This window comes from Rhinoraja longicauda, chromosome 5 (assembly GCF_053455715.1).
Source record: "Rhinoraja longicauda isolate Sanriku21f chromosome 5, sRhiLon1.1, whole genome shotgun sequence".
In the NCBI taxonomy this organism is placed as follows: domain Eukaryota; kingdom Metazoa; phylum Chordata; class Chondrichthyes; order Rajiformes; family Arhynchobatidae; genus Rhinoraja; species Rhinoraja longicauda.
In genome coordinates this window covers 60,422,285-60,442,272 of record NC_135957.1, presented here as the reverse complement: position 1 = coordinate 60,442,272, position 19,988 = coordinate 60,422,285, and the positions used below count along the sequence as shown (strand labels likewise).

At 40.7% G+C, this 19,988-nt stretch overlaps 1 protein-coding gene across 2 annotated transcripts in view; it reads right to left on the bottom strand.

The window, feature by feature from the left end:
* Nucleotides 1-19,501, bottom strand: part of scara5 (scavenger receptor class A, member 5 (putative)) — a 74,457-nt gene extending 54,956 nt beyond the window's left edge. For both annotated transcript variants that reach the window (XM_078399638.1, XM_078399639.1), the window contains exons 1-3: nucleotides 19,296-19,501; nucleotides 14,216-14,359; nucleotides 7,076-7,207 (exon numbers count right to left, since the gene is read on the bottom strand). In XM_078399638.1, coding sequence (XP_078255764.1) covers nucleotides 7,076-7,207; nucleotides 14,216-14,336 — 253 coding nt within the window. In that variant the 5' untranslated portion in view covers nucleotides 14,337-14,359; nucleotides 19,296-19,501. The remainder of the gene's footprint in view (nucleotides 1-7,075; nucleotides 7,208-14,215; nucleotides 14,360-19,295) is intronic.
* Nucleotides 19,502-19,988: the final 487 nt, after the last annotated feature.

Sequence of the window (19,988 nt, the reverse complement as noted above, 5' to 3'; positions counted from 1 at the left end):
TTAAATCCATGTCTAGAACATCCAACACAAGAGAGCTGAGAGTCATAGAGTCATAGAGTCATAGATTGATACAGTGTGGAAACAGGCCCTTCAGCCCAACTCGCCCACACCGGCCAACAATGTCCCAGCTACCCTAGTCCCACTGGCCTGCGCTTGGTCCATAACCCTCCAAACCTGTCCTATCCATGTACCTGTCCAACTGTTTCTTAAAAGATGGGATAGTCCCAGCCTTAACTACCTCCTCTGGCAGCTTCTCATATTGGACTGCTACAATATCTGCTTAGGCAACTTCCCTCTGTGTGAAAAAGTTACCCCTCGGATTCCTATTAAATCTTTTCCCCTTTACCTTGAACCTATGTCCTCTGGTCCTCGATTCCTCTAGGATGAGTAAAAGACTCTGTGCATCTGCAGTTTTTTTTCCTACTGTGCATCTACCCGATCTATTTCTCTCATGATTTTGTATACCTCTATAAGATCTTCCCCTCATCCTCCTACGCTCCACAGAATAGAGACACAGCCTACTCAACCTCTCCCTATAGCTCACACCCTCTAGTCCTGGCTACATCCTCGTAAAGACCTTAGAAGATTGTACTAAATGTGTAATTTAGTAACAAGTACCCTCCGTTTGAAATTTAGTCCTAATAACAATCAATAAACCTGAATTTTGATAGATGAGTACAATCTGCAGCTTATTTAAAACGTGACTGAGGACAAATGTCAGGAATGAATGTAATCCTCAATTTATCGATTGAATGGAAATAATCTGTTTCTTACTGTTAAGGCTAGTGAATTCCTGACTTGGAATGAAAACTATAAGTAATACCCAAAGCATTAGGGCAATCGAGTTGGGTACAGCAGTGATCCTTTTTCCTCATGTCCCTCATTGTTTTGGTCAGTGATGGGAAGCAGCATCCAAATAGCGCAGCTAATTGTACGTTTGAGTTCTCTATAGATTCATGAGTTCAGAACAAGGTGGATTTAAAAGGAAGTGGTCACTGTGAAGTTAATTCACAGTGAGGGTATTTGTTATTTTAACAGGAAAGCCAGTTTGATTTATAGGCATAGCACTGTGCCAGACACGAGCTGTTGCAGAAGACCCAGAATGTTTGCTGCTGAGGCAGACATTACAAGGTGGATGTTTGTATTGCAGGCATATAGAAAGATTGGCAACAGAATGAGTGTGGGTTTGGAGAAGGTGCAGCATTATTTATGAACTTTTAAGGACAAAGGGTGGTCAGTAATTATGATCGGCAAGGTAATCTTCAAGAGGTAGACACAAAATGCTGGAGTAACTCACCGGGTCAGGCAGCATCTCTGGAGAGAAGGAATGGGTGACGTTTCGGGTCGAGACCTTCAAGCCATTCGTTTGAGGTACCAAGCCAAGATGACCAAAAAACATTTGTTTTTTTCCAAGCCAACCTCTCATTTTTTAGCTTTCAGTTTCTCAAGGGGTGGGAAACCCTAAGTGGTTAGTGCTAAGGTGGAAGAGAGAAGCTGAAAGCTCAGTAAAATCAATAAATGTGGCATGCCTCTTGGGTGTTGATTTGGTTGAATGTAGAAATGATGATTTTTGACATTGGCTGGGGATCAGATTTTAGGTATTTAAAAGTGATCTATAGCCATCATTTTGGTTAATATTCCCCTGTGGAACTCGATAGCATGTGGACAGTCAAAAAGCCTACAGGTGATCAATTAGTCTCATTTCCCAGGCCTTTCCTTACACCAAAGCAACGCACAGATGCGATACGGACCCAGTAAACTGTTAAGCTCTGAACATATGGGTTTATTCAAGAGTTTGTTTTTATGTTAAAGGTTCGGAGTTTTAACATTTTCACTTGTTTACCTGTGAGGAGTTACAAAATCAAATTTCTTCAGTGAGGTTATAATTTCCCATTCAGTTCTGTTACAGTCACCAAGGACCAACTCACAGCATTGATTTGATTCGTGATTCATGATGCAATGACTCATTTCTAAGATGTGAGCCAGATGCAGCAATTTTTCCTTCACTGAAAGATTTTGCTTGGAAGGAATAAACAACAAATTGCTTGCCAGTAGTGACATGAATGTAGGTTTTATGTGATGCGACAAATGTCTAAATAACATTACTTTTGGTGGTGCAGCGGCAGAGTTGCTACCTTACAGCATTTGCAGAGCCAGAGACCTGGGTTCGATCCTGACTACGGTTGCTGTCTGTACGGAGTTTGTACGTTCTCCCTGTGACCACGTGGGTTTTCTCCGTGATTTTCGGTTTCCTCCCACACTCATAAGAAGTACAGATTTGTAGGTTCATTGGCTTGGGTTTGTATACTTGGTATGTGTAAATTGTCCCTAGTGCGTGTAGGCTTATGTTAATGTGCGGAGATCGCTGGTCAGTGCGGACCCAGTGGGCCGAAGGGCTTGTTTCTGCGCTGTATCTCTAAACTAAACTAAACTAAAAATCACACAACTGAATTTCAAATACAAATGGTGCTGAGCTTGAAGTGAGTCAGAATCATCAGGTTTCAACCCTTAAACTGGATCACCAACCCCATACATTTGTTGCTTTTACAGGAGAACTAGAGGTAGATAGCCAACATAAATGGAGCCATTTCTCACAACTTAGTACCTTCTATCCATGAGATCTCAACCCATACTGGTTCCTAGAATAAGCATACCAATTCCCTTCCCACTTTGATGTCAGGAGTCAAAGCATTGGGTTGAACTGATCCCATGAACTATCATTCATAATTGGAATTGCTTGGATCATTACCCCTTCCCCCTGACCACTGCACACCGCACACTCCCTGAACCTGCAGTTAGCTCCTGAATGCTCCACGTCTGAGCAGAAGCCAAATCTGCTCATCAAATTGTGAAATTTAGATCACTTGGAAAACTCAGATTTTTTGCCTAGAACTCTGGCGGCACAGTGGCGCAGCGGTAGAGTTGCTGTCTAACAGCACCAGAGACTCGGGTTCGCTCCCGACTACGGGTGCTGTCTGTTTGGAGTTTGTACGTTCTCCTTGTGAATGTGTGGGTTTTCTCCGGTTGCTCCGATTTCCTGCCACATTCCAAAGATGTACAGGTTTGTAGGTCAATTGGCGTCGGTAAAATTGTCCCTCGTGTGTCGGACAGTTTTAGTGTATGGGGTGATTTTTGGTCGGTGCGGACTGTGTGGGCAGAAGGGTTTGTTTCCGTGGTGTATCTCTAAAGTCCAAAGTGTAAACTCAACTGTTAACTGCCACTGTTAATTGGTGGGTAAATGGAGTGAACTACCAGAGGTTGTAGATGAGGCAGATACAATTACAGTTAAAATACATTTGGACAGAATATGGATAGGAAAGGTTTGGAGGGATATGGACAAATTTGGGAAATGTAGAAACAAGGAACTGCAGATGCTGGTTTACAGAAAAAGCCACAAAGTGCTAGAGTAACTCAACGGGTCAGGCAACATCTGTGGAGAACATGGATAGGTGGTGTTTAGAGTCGAGACCTTTCTCCATACCAGAATATGGGACTAGCTAAGATGGGGCATCTTGGCTGCCATGGACCAATTGGGCTGAAGTGTCTGTTTCTATACTCTATGACCCTATGTTGTAAGATAACCTGCTATAGTTTAACATGTGGTTGAATGGATATAAAAAATCATCTGTAACATCTTAAAATAGATGGCAATTCTTAGAATTTTACCATTAAATTTGACCAACTCAATTTCTGAGAATAACTATCGCTGCTTGAAAGTTTCCTTCACTGCAATGTTACTATTGACAATAATATTAGTGCTTAAAAGCATGGGATACGCAAGCAAGTAACTAAACTATCAGCTTGCTCCCTAGTGTAACACTGGTATCGTGAATTGGTCACCTATTATAGAAAGTGTGTAATTGTCAGTTCTGTATATTTTCACCTGGGGGAGATTCGAGACATTCTCAATGAAATGTTTGAGGATATCAGAGACAGAGAATGGATGGAAAGATGTCAAATGTGATGTTGCTGAGACAGTCAGAAATAAGAAGATTTTGTCCAGTCAAGGCAGAAGAAAAGTAATAGGGCAGAAATGTATGGGGCAGGACAACTTGGAAGCATTGGCAATCCACTCAGAAGAAATGTTTGGTGGGATTTCATCTGTAACAGGGGAAAGGGCAGTGGGAAGTGATGGTAAGTTAGTGAGTATGGAACATAATGCAGAAAAGAGAGGATGTTTTTAGTTTTAGTTTTAATTTAGTTTAGTTTATAGTCAAGTTTACGAAGGTACAATAAAAAGTTTTTATGTTGCATGCTATCCAGTCACGGAAAGGCTACATGATTACCATCAAGTCAACCACAGTGTATAAATACAGGATCAAGGGAATAATGTTTTGCACAAGATAAAGACCAGTAAAGTCCAATTAAAGATAGTCCAAGGGTCTCCAAAGGAGTAAATGGTAGGTCAAGGCTGCTCTCTAGTATGTGAAAGGATGGTTCAGTTGCCTGAAAACAGCTGGGAAGAAGCTGTCCCAGAATCTGGAGGTACGCGTTTCACACTTCTGTACCTCTTGCCTGATGGGAGAGGGTGGAAGAGGGGGTGTCCAGCGTGTGATTTGTCCTTGATTATGCTGGTGGCCTTGCCAGGGCAGTGGATGTATCAGAAGACCAACATCATCTGCCAAAATGTCCATTAGCCATTTCCATTTGCCCCATTTCCTGCAACTATCAAATAGTTTGTCGGCTGGAATGTACTGTGAAATGCCTTTTGTAGCCTAAATTCTTTGCAAGCAGCCTCAAGTCTTAACGATTGAAAGGCAGTCCTTTTCCATCTCCACTCTTTGATAGACCGATCAGCTCCAGGATACAAACATCTCAATTCTTGGTTTTAAAGTTCTAGACCTCTGTGGCCCTAACACTACTAAAGAAGGGGCCTCGGCAATATTAATGCCGTTAAGTATCACGTTGAGGTAAGACTTTCTTTTGTTACAGAATGTCTTTGCTCAGCACTTGTCCAGTGTGAAAGCTGTTTGCCATTTTTCAGCACCTGCCTGAAGGTTTGCCAGAGCATGCATGAATTATCTCCATATGCGAGGAGCTGGAAATAGAGTAAAATATTGTTCATTCATCAGTGAACATTCCCTCTTCAGGGCTTTGTTGGAGGGATGCCATTGATGAAGCAGCTGAAGATAGTTTGGCCCAGAACACTTCCCTGAGGAACTACTGAAATGTCAAATAGGGAGCACAGAACATAGGAAAGTATCACGTGGGAACGGGCCCTTCAGCTTACAATGTCTGCGCTGAACACAATGTCAAGATGAACAAATCTCATCTGCTTGCGCATGATTTACATCCCTCCATTCCCTGTCCATCTATCTAAAAGACTCTTAAATGCTGCTATCATATCTGTCTCCATCATCATACCTGTCAGCGTGTTCCAGGCACCCACTACCCTCTGTAGAAAAAACCTGCTTTGCATATCTCCTTTAAAGGTTGCCCGTCTCACCTTAAAGTTACTCCCTCTAGCCTTTGACATGTCCACCCTGGGGAGAAAGGTTCTGACTGCCTACCCTATCTATGCCTCTTATAATTTCAAATGCTTGTATCAGGTCTTCCCTCAATCTCCGGAGTTCCAGAGAAAATAACCCAAGTTGGCCTGGGTTGTTCATTTCCAACAACCATAACAATCCCTCTACATACAAGGTATAACTCCACTCAGGGAAGGGTTTTCCCCTTTTTCTCCACTGACTCCAATTTGCAGGGCTTCTCAAATTGTACACTGTCAAATACTGCCTCGTCATCAAGGGAAGTTAATCTCACTTCTGTCTCAAAATTCATTTTGTTTATCCATAATTGTACCAAGGCTGCAAGTTAGCCTGGAGTCAAATGGTTTTGGTAGAACCTTAGTAGAGTATTAGTGAGCTCATTATTGATCAACAGGTGCCACTTGATGGGCTATTGACAATACTTTTCTTCACTCTGATAATTATTGAGAATTACCTGCATATAAAACGCAGAGTGATATAGCTAGCTCCTGTTTAATCATTCTGCTTGCAATGCTCATTGGAGTGAAGGAAAGGTTTGTCAACAGCTGCATCAGGTAGCACTTGTAATGGATGCAAATATAATGGAATAGGTTGGCACAGTCGTGGAGTTGGTAAAGCCACTGCCTCCAAACGTCTGGTTGGATCCTGGCCTTGGATGCTGTCTATGTGGAGTATGCATGTTCCCCCTGAAATCCTGTCGGTGTCCTCTGGATGTTCTAGTTTCCTCCTAAATCTCAGAGATATGTAGGATTTAAGATTAATTGGCCTCTGCAAATTGCCTCTAGTGTAGAGAGTGGATGAGAAAGTGTGATAACATGGAACTAGTGTGATCAGATGATCGATGGGTGGCATGGGCTCGGTAAGCTGAAGGGTCAGTTTCCATCCTGTATTGATTCCAGCATCTGCAGTTTGTTGTGTCACCATATATTTTATACTGGTTTTGTACTATCAACCGTTACCTTTGTCTATTAGTTTAGTTTCGATTATTGTCACGTGTAGTGAGGTGCAGTGAAACATTTTTATGTTGCGTGCTATCCAGTCAGTGGAAAGACAATACAAAATTACAATCAAGCTGTCCACAGTGTACAGATGCAGAATAAAGGGAATAATGTTTAGTGCAAGATAAAGTCCAGTAAAGTCCGATTAAAGATCGTCTGATGATCTCCAATAAGGTAGATGGTAGGTCAGGACCGCTCACTTGTTGGTAATAGGATGGTTCAGTTGCCTGATAACAGCGGTGAAAGAATTATCCATGAATTGGAGTTATGTGTTTTCAAACTTCACTACCTATATATAGCATGATGGGAGAGGGGAGAAGAGAGAGTGTCTAGCATGAGACTCATCCTTGATTAAAAATGTACTATTTCATCTTGAGAGTGAAAACAGAACATTTTCTGCATTTCACCTACTTTTTTTTCAGGTATGGTTTTCAATGTATTATAACAATTCAGAAGCTGCCTATTGCTACATTAAAGTATATTATGTTCACTCAAAGTTGTGAAAGGTAGTATTTTTTGACTGAACTATGTTTTTAAAAACTTGTTAATAGTGATCCAGTACAACAATGAGGTGAAGATAACATTTGTTACCTGCAACAATGATAATTCCAATGCAAATGAGGAAAACGAGAAGATACAGGACAACTATTGCACATTTGATGCCTCCCATTGAACTCCATCGGTTGCAAAAATTGCTTGGTGCCCTTCGTCTCCCAGTTGGCCCTAAACAAAATAAAAAGTATTGTTACTCTTTCATCCTCTTCCCACATGTATGCATTGCTAAAAGTACTGCACAAATCCTGTTAACGTGTTTATACACTAAAGTCTATTTTCAAAGCCACCACGTGCAATGCATGCTGAAAAATATCAGCATGTTGAGGAAAGAAGTTTCTCCTGAATTTGGTGTTGAACATATGAATTGGCTAAATTATGGTCATTATTCGAAATAGTCGCATGGTTTTGTTTTGGGATTTTTTCATTACCAGAAACAGCTTGATTACTCAATAAGGAAAAATATTCTCTTCACAGAACCAAATGTTCTTGCCATTTTTTTTAACAGACTTTGGTGTTTCCGCATTGCGGCACAGAAGTCAGGAATGGACTGAAGGTCATCTAAAATTCCACTCCACTGCTGGATTCCACATTAATTCTCGAGGTGGAACTCAAACAATTGAGCTGAGGGATGCACTTTGCACCTGGCCTCTCAACCTTGCTCCAACCATAGCCCAAATGTGAAGGGCTGCCTCAGTAATCTTTATGGGGTCACTGGTCTAGAATGAAAAGACAAGTCATAGTAAGTGCCCACTTTTACTCCTTATTAATGTTGTAATCAATTTAATCAAATAAATGTATTTTAAAATAAATTCATTATTAATGGAGGGTGAACATGAGACAAGAACTGGGCTGAACACAATCCGGCAGAATATTACAATATTGGGCACTTATTCAATTATATTTTATCCTTTTCGGGTTCTGTTGCGTATACTTCGAGTAAATTATTTTGCTTCCATAGCAACTGGGAGGATTTCATTCTTTGTTTTACAGAAATACAGCACAACAGCACAGCTGTTAATGAATGACACATTTAAAGCCTTTTAAAAATTGATTTTCCAAGTCCTCAAAAACAACTGCCAGCTTGAAATACTGCAGCAACAAAATAAAGCAGGGTTCGTTCATTGTGGGTTACACAGACTGTGACAGTATAAACCATTGTACAGTATTTTACATGTCTGAATGTGGTTTGTACTTTGCAAGAATTTAACTAGTTGAGTCTGCTGATGACTGTCAAAATTTTTATAGTTATAAATGTTAGCAGGAGACATCAGCAATGCCAGTCACTTTCCTTGCAATAGAGGCAACTTCCAGCATTTCCTTATCACTGAATGGCAACTAGAACTTGGCAGGAATGCCTGAATATTCTAAGACCGCAGGTAATGTGATCGTTAACAGAGAGATAATTAACAGCCCATGCTATCACCTGAGCTTTGTGGCTCAATGTAATGGAACACGCCTTTCCCAACTTGCATATTGTCAGTGACCACCTCCACTGGATCAAGCGCGGCACTGCTCGTTAATGGCGCTGAGATTGACAAATGCATTTGTGATTTGAACTGTAAGGATTGATGTTTTCCTTTTCCGGCATTTCTTTCAATGTTTCCTTCTTACTCTGACCAGAGCCACAAATAGAGATTGCAAGAACGAAAATTTCAATGGAACCAGCGTGATTAAAATGAACGTGCTAAAGACAGCTTGAAGAAGTACTTCAAGTAGTTTGATTAAATTATGGGACAGCTTACCAAGTCATCATTATCCCTGTCATCTGTTGGAGGCAGCATGATTTTTCCATGAAAACATCTGCCTAAAGGGAACAGACCTCTCTGGGAATGTCCAGAGAAGCATTTATTCATGAGGACTTAGCTTTGGGGAGCCAAGCTATTTCCAAGCTATTTTGAACTATGTACTCAAACTACCACTGAGAGCAAGATTCCTGTCCACAAAAAACAATCCTTAAACACAACTGCCGTACAGTCCTTTGTACTTCGGATGGAAGATCTCTAGATAGTGTTCACAATATATGGAACCTACTTGTGTCACGCAAAGCTTCTTCCCTTTACTTTTATGTGCACATCATTTAAACTTAGGTATACGTTCTTCCAAGCAATTCTTCGAATGAAATAAAAATGACACAGGACCGTTTCAGGAGGTTTCACTGTGATGTCATTGGAATAGACTGCACCACCTACTCTAACTGTCTGTTTTCAAGGTGGTCCAGGATCTAGCTGGGCAAACCTCATTGGTCTTGGTGTTTTTATTTGGCATTTCAACCATGGGTATAATGGGCGATGTGAACATATTTGTTCTTGTAACATGTGCGCCATATGCAACATCAGTTTACAGACAATAATTATTGCATTCGTGCTGTCATCCCTTTGACGTCAATGTTATGTGCTGAACTGCTCTCTATACACCAATAATGGCATATAAATCTCCAGCCTCTGTGTCTTCGGATTGCTGCCTAACGCTAAGATCTTTCATTGAGCAGGAATCTTTGTTGATACAATAGTTTGAATTGCTGACTTTTCCAAATTTTAGAGAGTGAATGAGAGGGATACTGGATTGAACTGTAAGAGGTGCTGGTTGATTAAATCATAAAATGTAGATGTTATGCCTGAATGAGAATGCAGAAAGAATACCTCCCTTTGGAATTAACATGCCGAGAGAAAATAAGCTGTGTGAGTCGCGATAGACAATAGCATAACAAATAAAGCTTCCGAAGCTGTTGCATTTCCAGGCAAGATAACTGTCTAAAGATTGGAAAGAGTGTAACAAAGAGCTTGTATTTTATGCAAATCTTTCACAGCAGATAAACCAGAGCAAACTGAAGTAAAATTGTAATTGCTTGCATTTCTTTGATCACAAGGGAGAACAATATCACCATAAAATCCTTAACTGAAACCTTAGAGAATGCATTGGATATATGACAATGACATCATAACTTAAATAGTAACGGTAAAACTACTTCTATTACTGCTTCTTTAACCGCAATGGGGAATAGGTTTAATCCATTGATACTTCCTTAATATCAAATTATTGTAATTTTGTAGATTTATTGGACTCCCTTATGAGGGAATGGATTATTTATGGAATTCTGAGGTAACACCGACTATGTGTGATGGCATTAATTTCAGTCAATATATAGACATAGAAAGCATTGGCGATAGCCTAGCTACGTTGAATGGCCAACAAAAGGAAGTACAGAATGCAGAAGAGGGAAAGGTCCTACGAAGTTTGCTTAATTGTTGCAAGTATAGTGGATAACAACCCAAGTGGCCAAGAAAGAATTGGTCTGTAGAATGGGGGATGGAAAATCATTTCTATAAACATTGCATAAGAGGACATCAAACGCCCATGGGATAGATGAGGTAGGCCTGAAGGTAGTGACAATGTCAGAATTAGAATACCAGTTGAAAGCTATGGGCTCAGGTCAATTATATGGAAGAAATAATAATAATAATAATAATACATTTATTTTATATAGCTCTTTTCAGGATACTCAAAGACGCTTTACAGAGCAAACAAGACATAAAAACAAACAAACAAACAAAAGAAATGCCCATCAGATTAATTTATGCTAAGATGCTGGGTCAAGAGCAACCTGGGAGACTCAACTAAAGATGCACAATGTCATTCTGAAGCAAGTATTTAGCTGAATGGTGGTGGTATTGAAACCAATGTGTTATGCGCTAACGATGTACATAAAGGCTGCACTAAAACATTGTGGGAGATACTCTTTGAAGTTGGTGAGCCAAATGAATCAAGTGGGAGAAAGGTCATACAGTGACACAGCCAGGCAAAATGCTGCGTACACATATTTTCCCTGTGACTGATTTCCTCTGGCATCAAGGAAGTATCTGAGTTGCTTCTCAGCTGGCAATTTTCTATTGCACATCTACTATGACTAATTGCTCTTCCTCATGTCTCATCAAGTTATTTCTACACAAGCTTATTCTTTGTTTTCTCTCAAATTTGGGAACTTAAGCATAAGAAGATGAGAAATGGAAATAGGGGTAAGCCATAAAATTCTTCAAACTACTGCATCATTCATTCATCATTCATTTTTGCCCATTCAATCTCTTTATTGTGTAACTAAAGTCCAAATTCTAAGAATCCCAGCCTTGAATATACTCAACAGCTGAACATCCACCAGCCTAGGAGGGATCTTTATGTATTTGCTGTACCTCTCATCTGAGCCCCAAATACCTATCCCCTTTTCTAAGATACAGTAATTGCTTGTGGTTCTTGATTCCCAGCTTGAGATAACAGCCAGCGTCTCACCAAATCATGTATGTCATGGTGAGATTCTCCCCCCCCCCCCCCCCCACTTCCCTCTCATTCTTCTGAATCATCACAGTGGCGCAGCGGTAGAGTTGCTGCCTTACAGTGAATGCAACGCCATAGACCCAGGTTCGATCCTGACTACGGGCGCCGTCTGTCCGGAGTTTGTATATTCTCCCCGTGACCTGCGTGGGTTTTCTCCGAGATCTTCGGTTTCATCCCACACTCCAAAGACGTACAGGTACGTAGGTTAATTGGCTTGGTAAATGTAAAAATTGTCCCTTGGTGGGCCGAAAGGGCTTGTTTCCGCGCTGTATCTCTAAACTAAACTAAACTAAACTAAACTAAACATCAACATCCAATCTTAGTACATTTCTCCTTATTGAAAAAAATCCTCATTCCTGAAATCAATCTCGTAAACCAGCACTGTACTGCTCAAAGTAAGAACAAAAGTAAGAAATGTGGAGAACAAAACTCTGCAAAATATTCTGGATCTGAGCCCAGAGCTTTATTGGTCCGGAGTAATTTGTGGCAAATGTTGCAGAGTTGCTGTGTACACTAAGACTCAGAACTGTGGGTAGTCTGCTTTTGCTGCACTGCAAGGTGAGAATGAACACAATGAGACACAATGTCCTGTGGAGATGCTAAACTAAAGCCCCATCTCCTCTCCTTTGGCTCAATCTTGAATATGGGCAGGAAGTTTTGTGTTGCACCTTTGCCAATATTTACAATATGAACGAGTAGAGAAATGTTTCAGTAACCTGGCATGGTTGGGACTTTGGTGGTGCCACACCAGCAACATTTATGGACTATTGGATATTATTTCTATTCAACTCACATTACACTTTCAATTTACATTGATACACAATATTATAATAAATCTCCCAGTGAACTAGGTAAATGTAATTGGAGTGTTTTGAACCAGTGACTTACTGAGTGGGAACAGAGCATAATAACTGGGGCCCTGGAGCGTGGACAGGCAGCAGAGCAACATGGTGAGTCAGATGCAGAGCCATTTTGATCATGGTGTTTCAGAGGGTTTTAGACAGGTACATGGATGTGCAAGGAATAGACGGGATATGGAACATGTATTGGGTTTGAGTTTAGTTTGTTATCATGTATACCGAGGTACAGTGAAAGGCTTTTGTGTGCTAACCAGTCAGCAGAAAGACAACACATGATACAATCAAGCCATCCTCAGTGTACAGACATGTTAAAAGGAATAATATGAATAACGTTCCATGCAAGATACAGTAAAGTCCAATCAATACTGAAGGGCCCTTTTCTGTGCTGTGCTGTTCTATATTCTATGTTCATTAGGATTGCCGAATGATCAGATGGTGGATTATTAATTTTTCTGAACCAGGTAACATGTTACAAGAATTTGCCATGTGGGGTTCATTTTTTATGTTGCAACATTAAACACAAAGCAAAAATAGCTCACTAAGTTGTAAACTCTTTGGATGGCCTAACGTCACAATAAGAGTCTAATGATTTATCCTGCTCCTAATTCATATAGTCTTGGATCCTTAAGAACATTGCTTGATCCTTAATTTTCTATTGATCCTTAAATGACAAAAAACTTTTGTCATTTGGTCCAAACTCTCCTTTGACAGAAGCCTTTGATATGTTGGGAGCTGCTTACTTAGTTTCCAGTCCAAGATAGCTGTAGTTTCTGCATCACTGACTCTCACATTGAAGATGAGCAGTGGAAACTCAGCAGTAATTTCATACCAAATGATTCCCTCTCAATTACCTGCTGAAGGGACAAGTGGAATGGGCACAAATGCCAAGATTTTCTTTTAAAACCACAGTCGTGGTAGGAAGTGTCATAACTAAAGGAGCTCTAAAGAAAGTGTGACACAAAGTGCTGAAGCAATTCAGCGGGACAAGCAACATCCCTGGAGAGAAAGGGTAGGTGATGTTTCAGGTTGGGACCCTTCTTCAGACTGAAAGTAGGGGGTGGGGGCTGAAGAGCTGGAGGCGAGAAAAGACAACGACCAATCAGGGCCAGCCATAAATGACCTCAGGCAGGTGATGCCTGCATTTGTGGCCGGCCCTGATTCATCCAGGTCTTTTCTCAACCCTCCCCCTTCTACTTTCAGTCTGAAGAAGGGTCCCGACCTGAAACGTCATTTAGCCTATTTCTCCTGAGATGCCGCCTGACCCGCTGAGTTACTCCAGCACTTTGTGTCTATCTTTGGTACAAACCAGCATCTGTAGACAATAGACAATAGACAATAGGTGCAGGAGTAGGCCATTCAGCCCTTCGAGCCAGCACCGCCATTCAATGCGATCATGGCTGATCACTCTCAATCAGTACCCCGTTCCTGCCTTCTCCCCATACCTCCTCACTCCGCTATCCTTAAGAGCTCTATCCAGCTCTCTCTTGAAAGCATCCAACGAACTGGCCTCCACTGCCTTCTGAGGCAGAGAATTCCACACCTTCACCACTCTCTGACTGAAAAAGTTCTTCCTCATCTCCGTTCTAAATGGCCTACCCCTTATTCTTAAACTGTGGCCCCTTGTTCTGGACTCCCCCAACATTGGGAACATGTTTCCTGCCTCTAATGTGTCCAATCCCCTAATTATCTTATATGTTTCAATAAGATCCCCCCTTCTTCCTTGTAGTTCCTTCTTCCTAAATAAAGTGTTTTTACTTCATTAGCAACAGGGTGTGAACATGTTTAATGCAGCAATGCTGAGCCAGGAGGAAGTACTCTTCCATTCAACCACATTTAAAATCACCATGAGCTTCAAAGTCTTAACATCTAAGTAATAGTTTAAATAACAAGCTAAGTGAGGAATGGAAAATGAGTATTTCCTCACTCCCGCAGTGAAAACAATGAACCTTTGCCACAAATTATTTTTTTTTACAAAATAAATTATACATACTTTCTTCACAGAGGTTCAACTTTGAAAGGTTTCTTCCAACAAATTCATCAAGTGATTCTTCAAACATTGACCCATTCTCCTGGAACTCATTTGCGATCAGAGGCAGATCTTTGTTCTCCATTTATACTGAACAGTGGACTTTACCTAAGAAATGCAGAACTCAGTTATTCCGTTGTACAAATAAATATTTTGGTTTTAGAAACCGTACTAAGTCTTGTTCATGCTGTCTCAGCACGAATTTATAAAGCATTTTCTCCAAATAGCATTCTCAAGAGCACTCAATGCATAATACAATTGTCTAAATTTTGGAGATTTTCATGGTATAAACTTCCAGGAATGATAAACTCTATCCAATGGTAGGTATGTCTACATGTGGTCCATTGTGAGCCTGAGCTAGAGGTAGCGGTTGGGCAAGCTAGAACTTTATTCCTTGAAGCGCAGGAGGCTGACGGGTGAATGTATAGAGATGTATTTAATCATGAGGAGCATAGATAGTATGAATGCAGTGTCTTTTTCCCAGAGTGGAGGAATCAAGAACCAGATGGCATAGGTTTAAAGTTAGTCATCGAGCCAAACAGCATGGAAACAGGCCCCTCGGCCCAACTTGCCCGTGACACTAGTCTCACCTGCCCGCGTTTGGCCTATATCTCTCCAAACATTCTTAGACAATAGACAATAGGTGCAGGAGTAGGCCATTTGGCCCTTCGAGCCAGCACTGCCATTCACCGTGATCATGGCCGATCAACCATAATCAGTACCTTTCTTGTCTCGGTACCTGTCCAAATGTCTTTTAAATATTGTTATAATATCTGCTATGAGAGGGAAAAGATGTAATAGGAATCGGGGGGGGGGGGGGGGGGGGGCGGGGGAGGGGGGGGTAGGGAAGCCAGGGAGGTGGCAGGGAGGGAGGGTTTCGGGGGGTGTTGGGGGTAATATTATGGGGAGAAGGTATGGGGTGGATGGATTGGATTGTTTCACATAGAGAGTAGTAGCCAGAAGAAGTAGTTGACACATGGACGAGATATTTGATCAGGAACAAGGAGAGGGAAAGCTAAGAGGGATATGGGCCAAATGAGGGCAAATGGTAAATGGGGTATCTTGGTTCGCATAGACGAGTTGGACCGAAGGACTTGTTTCCCTGCTATAATATTTCAATATCGCATTTATCTGAAGAATTTATAAATAAATAAAGGCATACAGCTGCTTACTTAGGAATTGAACTTAAACAATCTAACTTTTTTTTTGGAGATCAGTTCTTTTGTACTTCTCTTTTTCTCACAGTATATTTCTTAGCTGAAAAGTTAGTCCCAGTGCACCAGTGGGCCAAATTGAATCCAAAGGCTATTGCTCAGCATGAGTGAAAACAGCATATAAACCATCCAACGTTTCACATTTCTCAAGTACACCACTGTCATTTTTGCTGAGAATTTCCAGCACGTTGTTTTTGTTGCAAGCTTATGTTATTTATAGCCATTGCAAGAAAGTAACTCCATAAAGCGTAAACCCATTAGCAAATCAAATAAAGAAACAGTGTTGGGATTACTAATGTGGAGCATATAAAGTATTTTAACTGAAAACATTTTGGGCCGTTTTCCCACATAGGTATATACGTGAAGGTGTTATTTGGCCACTTTACATGCTCATATAAAAACACAATCTGTCAGTTAGAATTCTGATGAGTTGTAAAATTACGCAGTGGGAGAGGTTCCACATCAGTCACTGTGGCAATGAACATCTGCTTTACGTCAGTCTTTAGCCTAGCGTTGACTAGTGCCTGGCTGAATGAAGAACAGCTCATAGCGCATATTTGTCTAATTAACAATGATGCCCCTTCAACTGACTTTCGGAATACCTTTATTCATTGCATACACTGAAACTATGTCATGTAAGTCAAGTGAAAGGGAAATGCGGCAATAGATCTCCCCATCAGAGAGTGCAGAGGAATATTTACTCCAGCTATACAGGCATGTGGTCATCTTCCAAACTGTCACATGCAGCTCCATTCTCCCAGTGAACTACAGCTAGAGCTAGGGCAGTAACATTCCCCCCTCCGCACCCCATTTTTGATGACAACTTATAGCTGCCAATTGGCTTGGCATTCAAAAGACTTGGATACGTGATCTTTGGTAATGAAACGATTTCCTTGCCAGTTTCATTGGTACGATTAGATTTTTTTTTTGTATTTTCCTCACAGCACATTGAAAGAAGCACATCTGTGAACCCTAATGATTTAAAGATGTTGTGTGTGTAAAGGCAGGATTATGATCAGATTTTGGGCACAAGTTCAAAAATACCACAGCCTCTAGCCCACTATTCCTCCTCCCCGCACCTCCCCCCTCCATCTCCCCACCAAATCTACTCTCAAGTGCAAGATCAACCAGGATCATTATTACACACTTACCCTAACAGTCTTTTACAAGTTTGAGTTAGACGTAGTATCATGAAAGAAAATCACAGTGAATTAATCACGCTGATGCAAGGGAACAACATTCCTTGAAAAATATCTGTTTATTCAATAGTTTTTATTTTATATCATGCTAAGAGTTGACACTTGGGAGCTTCCCTGTCGAATCTCAGCCAGTAACAACTACCTCCATTTGTCCAATAATGAGGTTAAAAAAATCTCAAGAGACCTCATAGTATTATAATTTAAAATTTGATGCCAAACTAAATAATGGGGAGAGAATCCAGAAATCGGAGGTGCAAAGGGACTTGAGAGTGCTGGTGCAGGATTCCCAAAAGGTTACGATACGACACAATATGATATGATAGCACTTTATACCAGCAGGGAAATTGATAATGTTCGCAAGTAAAGAAGGCGTGCAATGCTAGCATTTATTTCAAGAGGGCTAAGAATACAAAAACAGGGATGTAATGCTGAGGCTCTTTTAGGTGCTGGTCAGGCTGCATTTGGAGTAATGTGAGCAATTTTGGGCATCATAATCTGAGGAAGGATGAGCCGACCCTGGAGAGGATCCAGTGGAGGTTTACAAGAATGATCCCAGAAATGAGTGGATTAAAAAATGTTTGGTCAAACAGACTTAAAGAGGGGTGGGGTGTGCAGATTAAAGGAGAGAAATGCAAAGCTGAAGTCCTAATTTGAGGAAGGACATTCTTGCTATTGAGGGAGTGCAGTGTAGGTTCACAAGATTAATTGCCGGGATGGTGGGACTGTCATATGATGAAAGAATGGAATGACCAGGCTTGTATTCACTGGAAATTAGAAGTGTGAGAGGCGATCTTATAGAAACATATAAAATTATTAAGGGATTGGACATGCTAGATGCAGGAAACATGCTCCCGATGTTGGGGGGGGGTCCAGAACCTGGGGCCACAGTTTAAGAATAAGGGGTATGCCATTTAGAACTGAGATGAGGAAAAACCTTTTCACCCAGAGAGTTGTGAATTTGTGGAATTCTCTGCCTCAGAAGGCAGTGGAGGCCGATTCACTGGATGCATTCAAAATAGAGATAGATAGAGTTCTTCGGGCTAGCGGAATCAAGGGATATGGGGAGAAGGCAGGAACGGGGCACTGATTGTGGATGATCAGCCATAATCACGTTGAATGGCGGTGCTGGCTCGAAGGGCTGAATGGCCTACTCCTGCACCTATTTTCTATGTATCTATGGATCTATGTCTGAAGCAACTGAAGGTATGGCCTTCAATGATAGAGCAATTAATTCAGTGGTTAAATATAAAGCAAGAGGTGGAGGAGTATAGTAATCTACTGATCTTCTGATCTCTATCTACTATAGAGAAGGCTTCTGAGATGGAAACAGAGAAACTGGGGTATATTTCTGAATCAATTAAACCTTTCTGGCATTGCCATATCCACTGCTCCTTCCATTTCCATTATTCCACATTCATATACACCATTGGATTTAACTTAAGACCAAAAAATCTGAAGACACAAGAGCATAATTAGGCCATTGAGCCCATTCAGCCCATTGAGTCTGCTCCACCATCCGATCATGACTGATCTATTTTGCCCTCTCAAACCCATTCTCCTACCTTCTCCCCATAAGCTTTGATGGTCTTATTAATCAAGAACATATCAATCTCTGCTTTTTTTAAAAACAGTGACTTGTCCTCCACTGCCATCTCTAACAATGAATTCCACAGATTCACTATCCTAAGAAATTCCTCCTCATCTCCACTCTAAAGGTACATCCTTTCCTCGAATGTTTCCAACTATCGCCTATGTTTGTCTTGTACCAACTAGCTAGTATTTGATTATTTGAAGCCCTAACACAATCATGGGCCTCACTTTGTACTGTTGTCCCCACTTTTACTGGCTTTATATTGGCTTAATTTTTCGCCACCAGTAATGTTTTCCAGGTCTAACATTAGGCCATTCACTTAAAATGTTAATTTCACTTTTCCCATTCCATTGAAGCTGTCTGACTGCTGATTGTTTCTAACATTCTCTTTTTTAAAACTTTTTTTTTCCTTCATTTCTTTCTAGCTTAGGTAAAAATGCAACAAATCGCACCATCTAATTGAAATTAGCTGCCTCAGCACTAACTTTGGATTACGCTTGAAACTAGGAATTGCCCTGGGGTCACTCATTTATTATTTCACCGCTGTTTGTGGAGATTATGACGTTGGTCAATTCTGCACTCAAACTGTCAATAGACCCTTTTCAGATGCGTTTCTATTTTGTTAAAACTATCAGCATAGAGAACTTCCCAGCCATGTTTTAAATATTTGCTCAGGTTGAACAAATGAGTGACACCACATGTGGTGCATTCACCCAGTACAGTGATTCCATCATGCAGGGAACAACATTTACACTAACGGGAGGACATAGTCATCCAAAACTTGATACAAGCATAACTTCCCTGTTGGGAAAGCCAAAATTCCTGAAGGAGCCCTTCAAAGCAAGCCGCGCTATCGTTGACTGCAGAGAGTCTTACAACATTTTTTGTTCATAACAGCTATATTTTTCAATAGCAAGACGCTGTTTTCCATGCCCTTTATCCACATACTTATAAATCAATAATCACAGTTATTGATTTCTGACCATATTCTGCATATTAAAACACAGTCCATCAGCGATTATAAAGTTGGAATGATTTACCTTTGTGTTAAAGAATCCTTGTTTTTTCCTTGCAGTGATAGTTAAACCAATATGCTGCGTCATTTAAACTGAAGTACAGTAAATGCAAAAGTCATCCGGTTGATTCACATTATTCTATCTTTGAACATTTTTTTCTTCTGTTCCACAAGGTGACTTGGACCTGGTCTGTTATGAAACACAATGCATGATCCTACTATAACACTGGACCAGTGTTGTCACACTAGAGTGGTTCTGTTCTTAATCCAAAAAAAACTCTTCCTGGAAAGGAAATTGTGAAATAATGGGAGGTGGAAAAGATTTAAGGGAGGAGACAGAGTCTGCATCAGGCCTGTGTTCCAAGTATTCTGCAACTCAAGATATTATGACTACAAATGTTAAAACATCATCATTTCTGACTGGGAAGTGTACTGGTGCACCCTGCTGATGCTGTTTGTCATGGATGTCTAATATAATCTTATTAAGTAACAATTAAAATAATACTTAATTCAGGTATGCACAAAACAAAATACTGCTGCATTTCCCTGTTTCTGGAATGTTGGCGCAATCTAGTATTGCTGGCAAAAAGCAGAATATAATATTAATACAGGCTGTAACACTAACCACACTACTTATCATCTGCCTCTAAAAGTCTTTTAACATGCTGCTGCTTTCCCTATGTTTTGGGTTGTTAGGAATTACTTTTGTGATACAGTC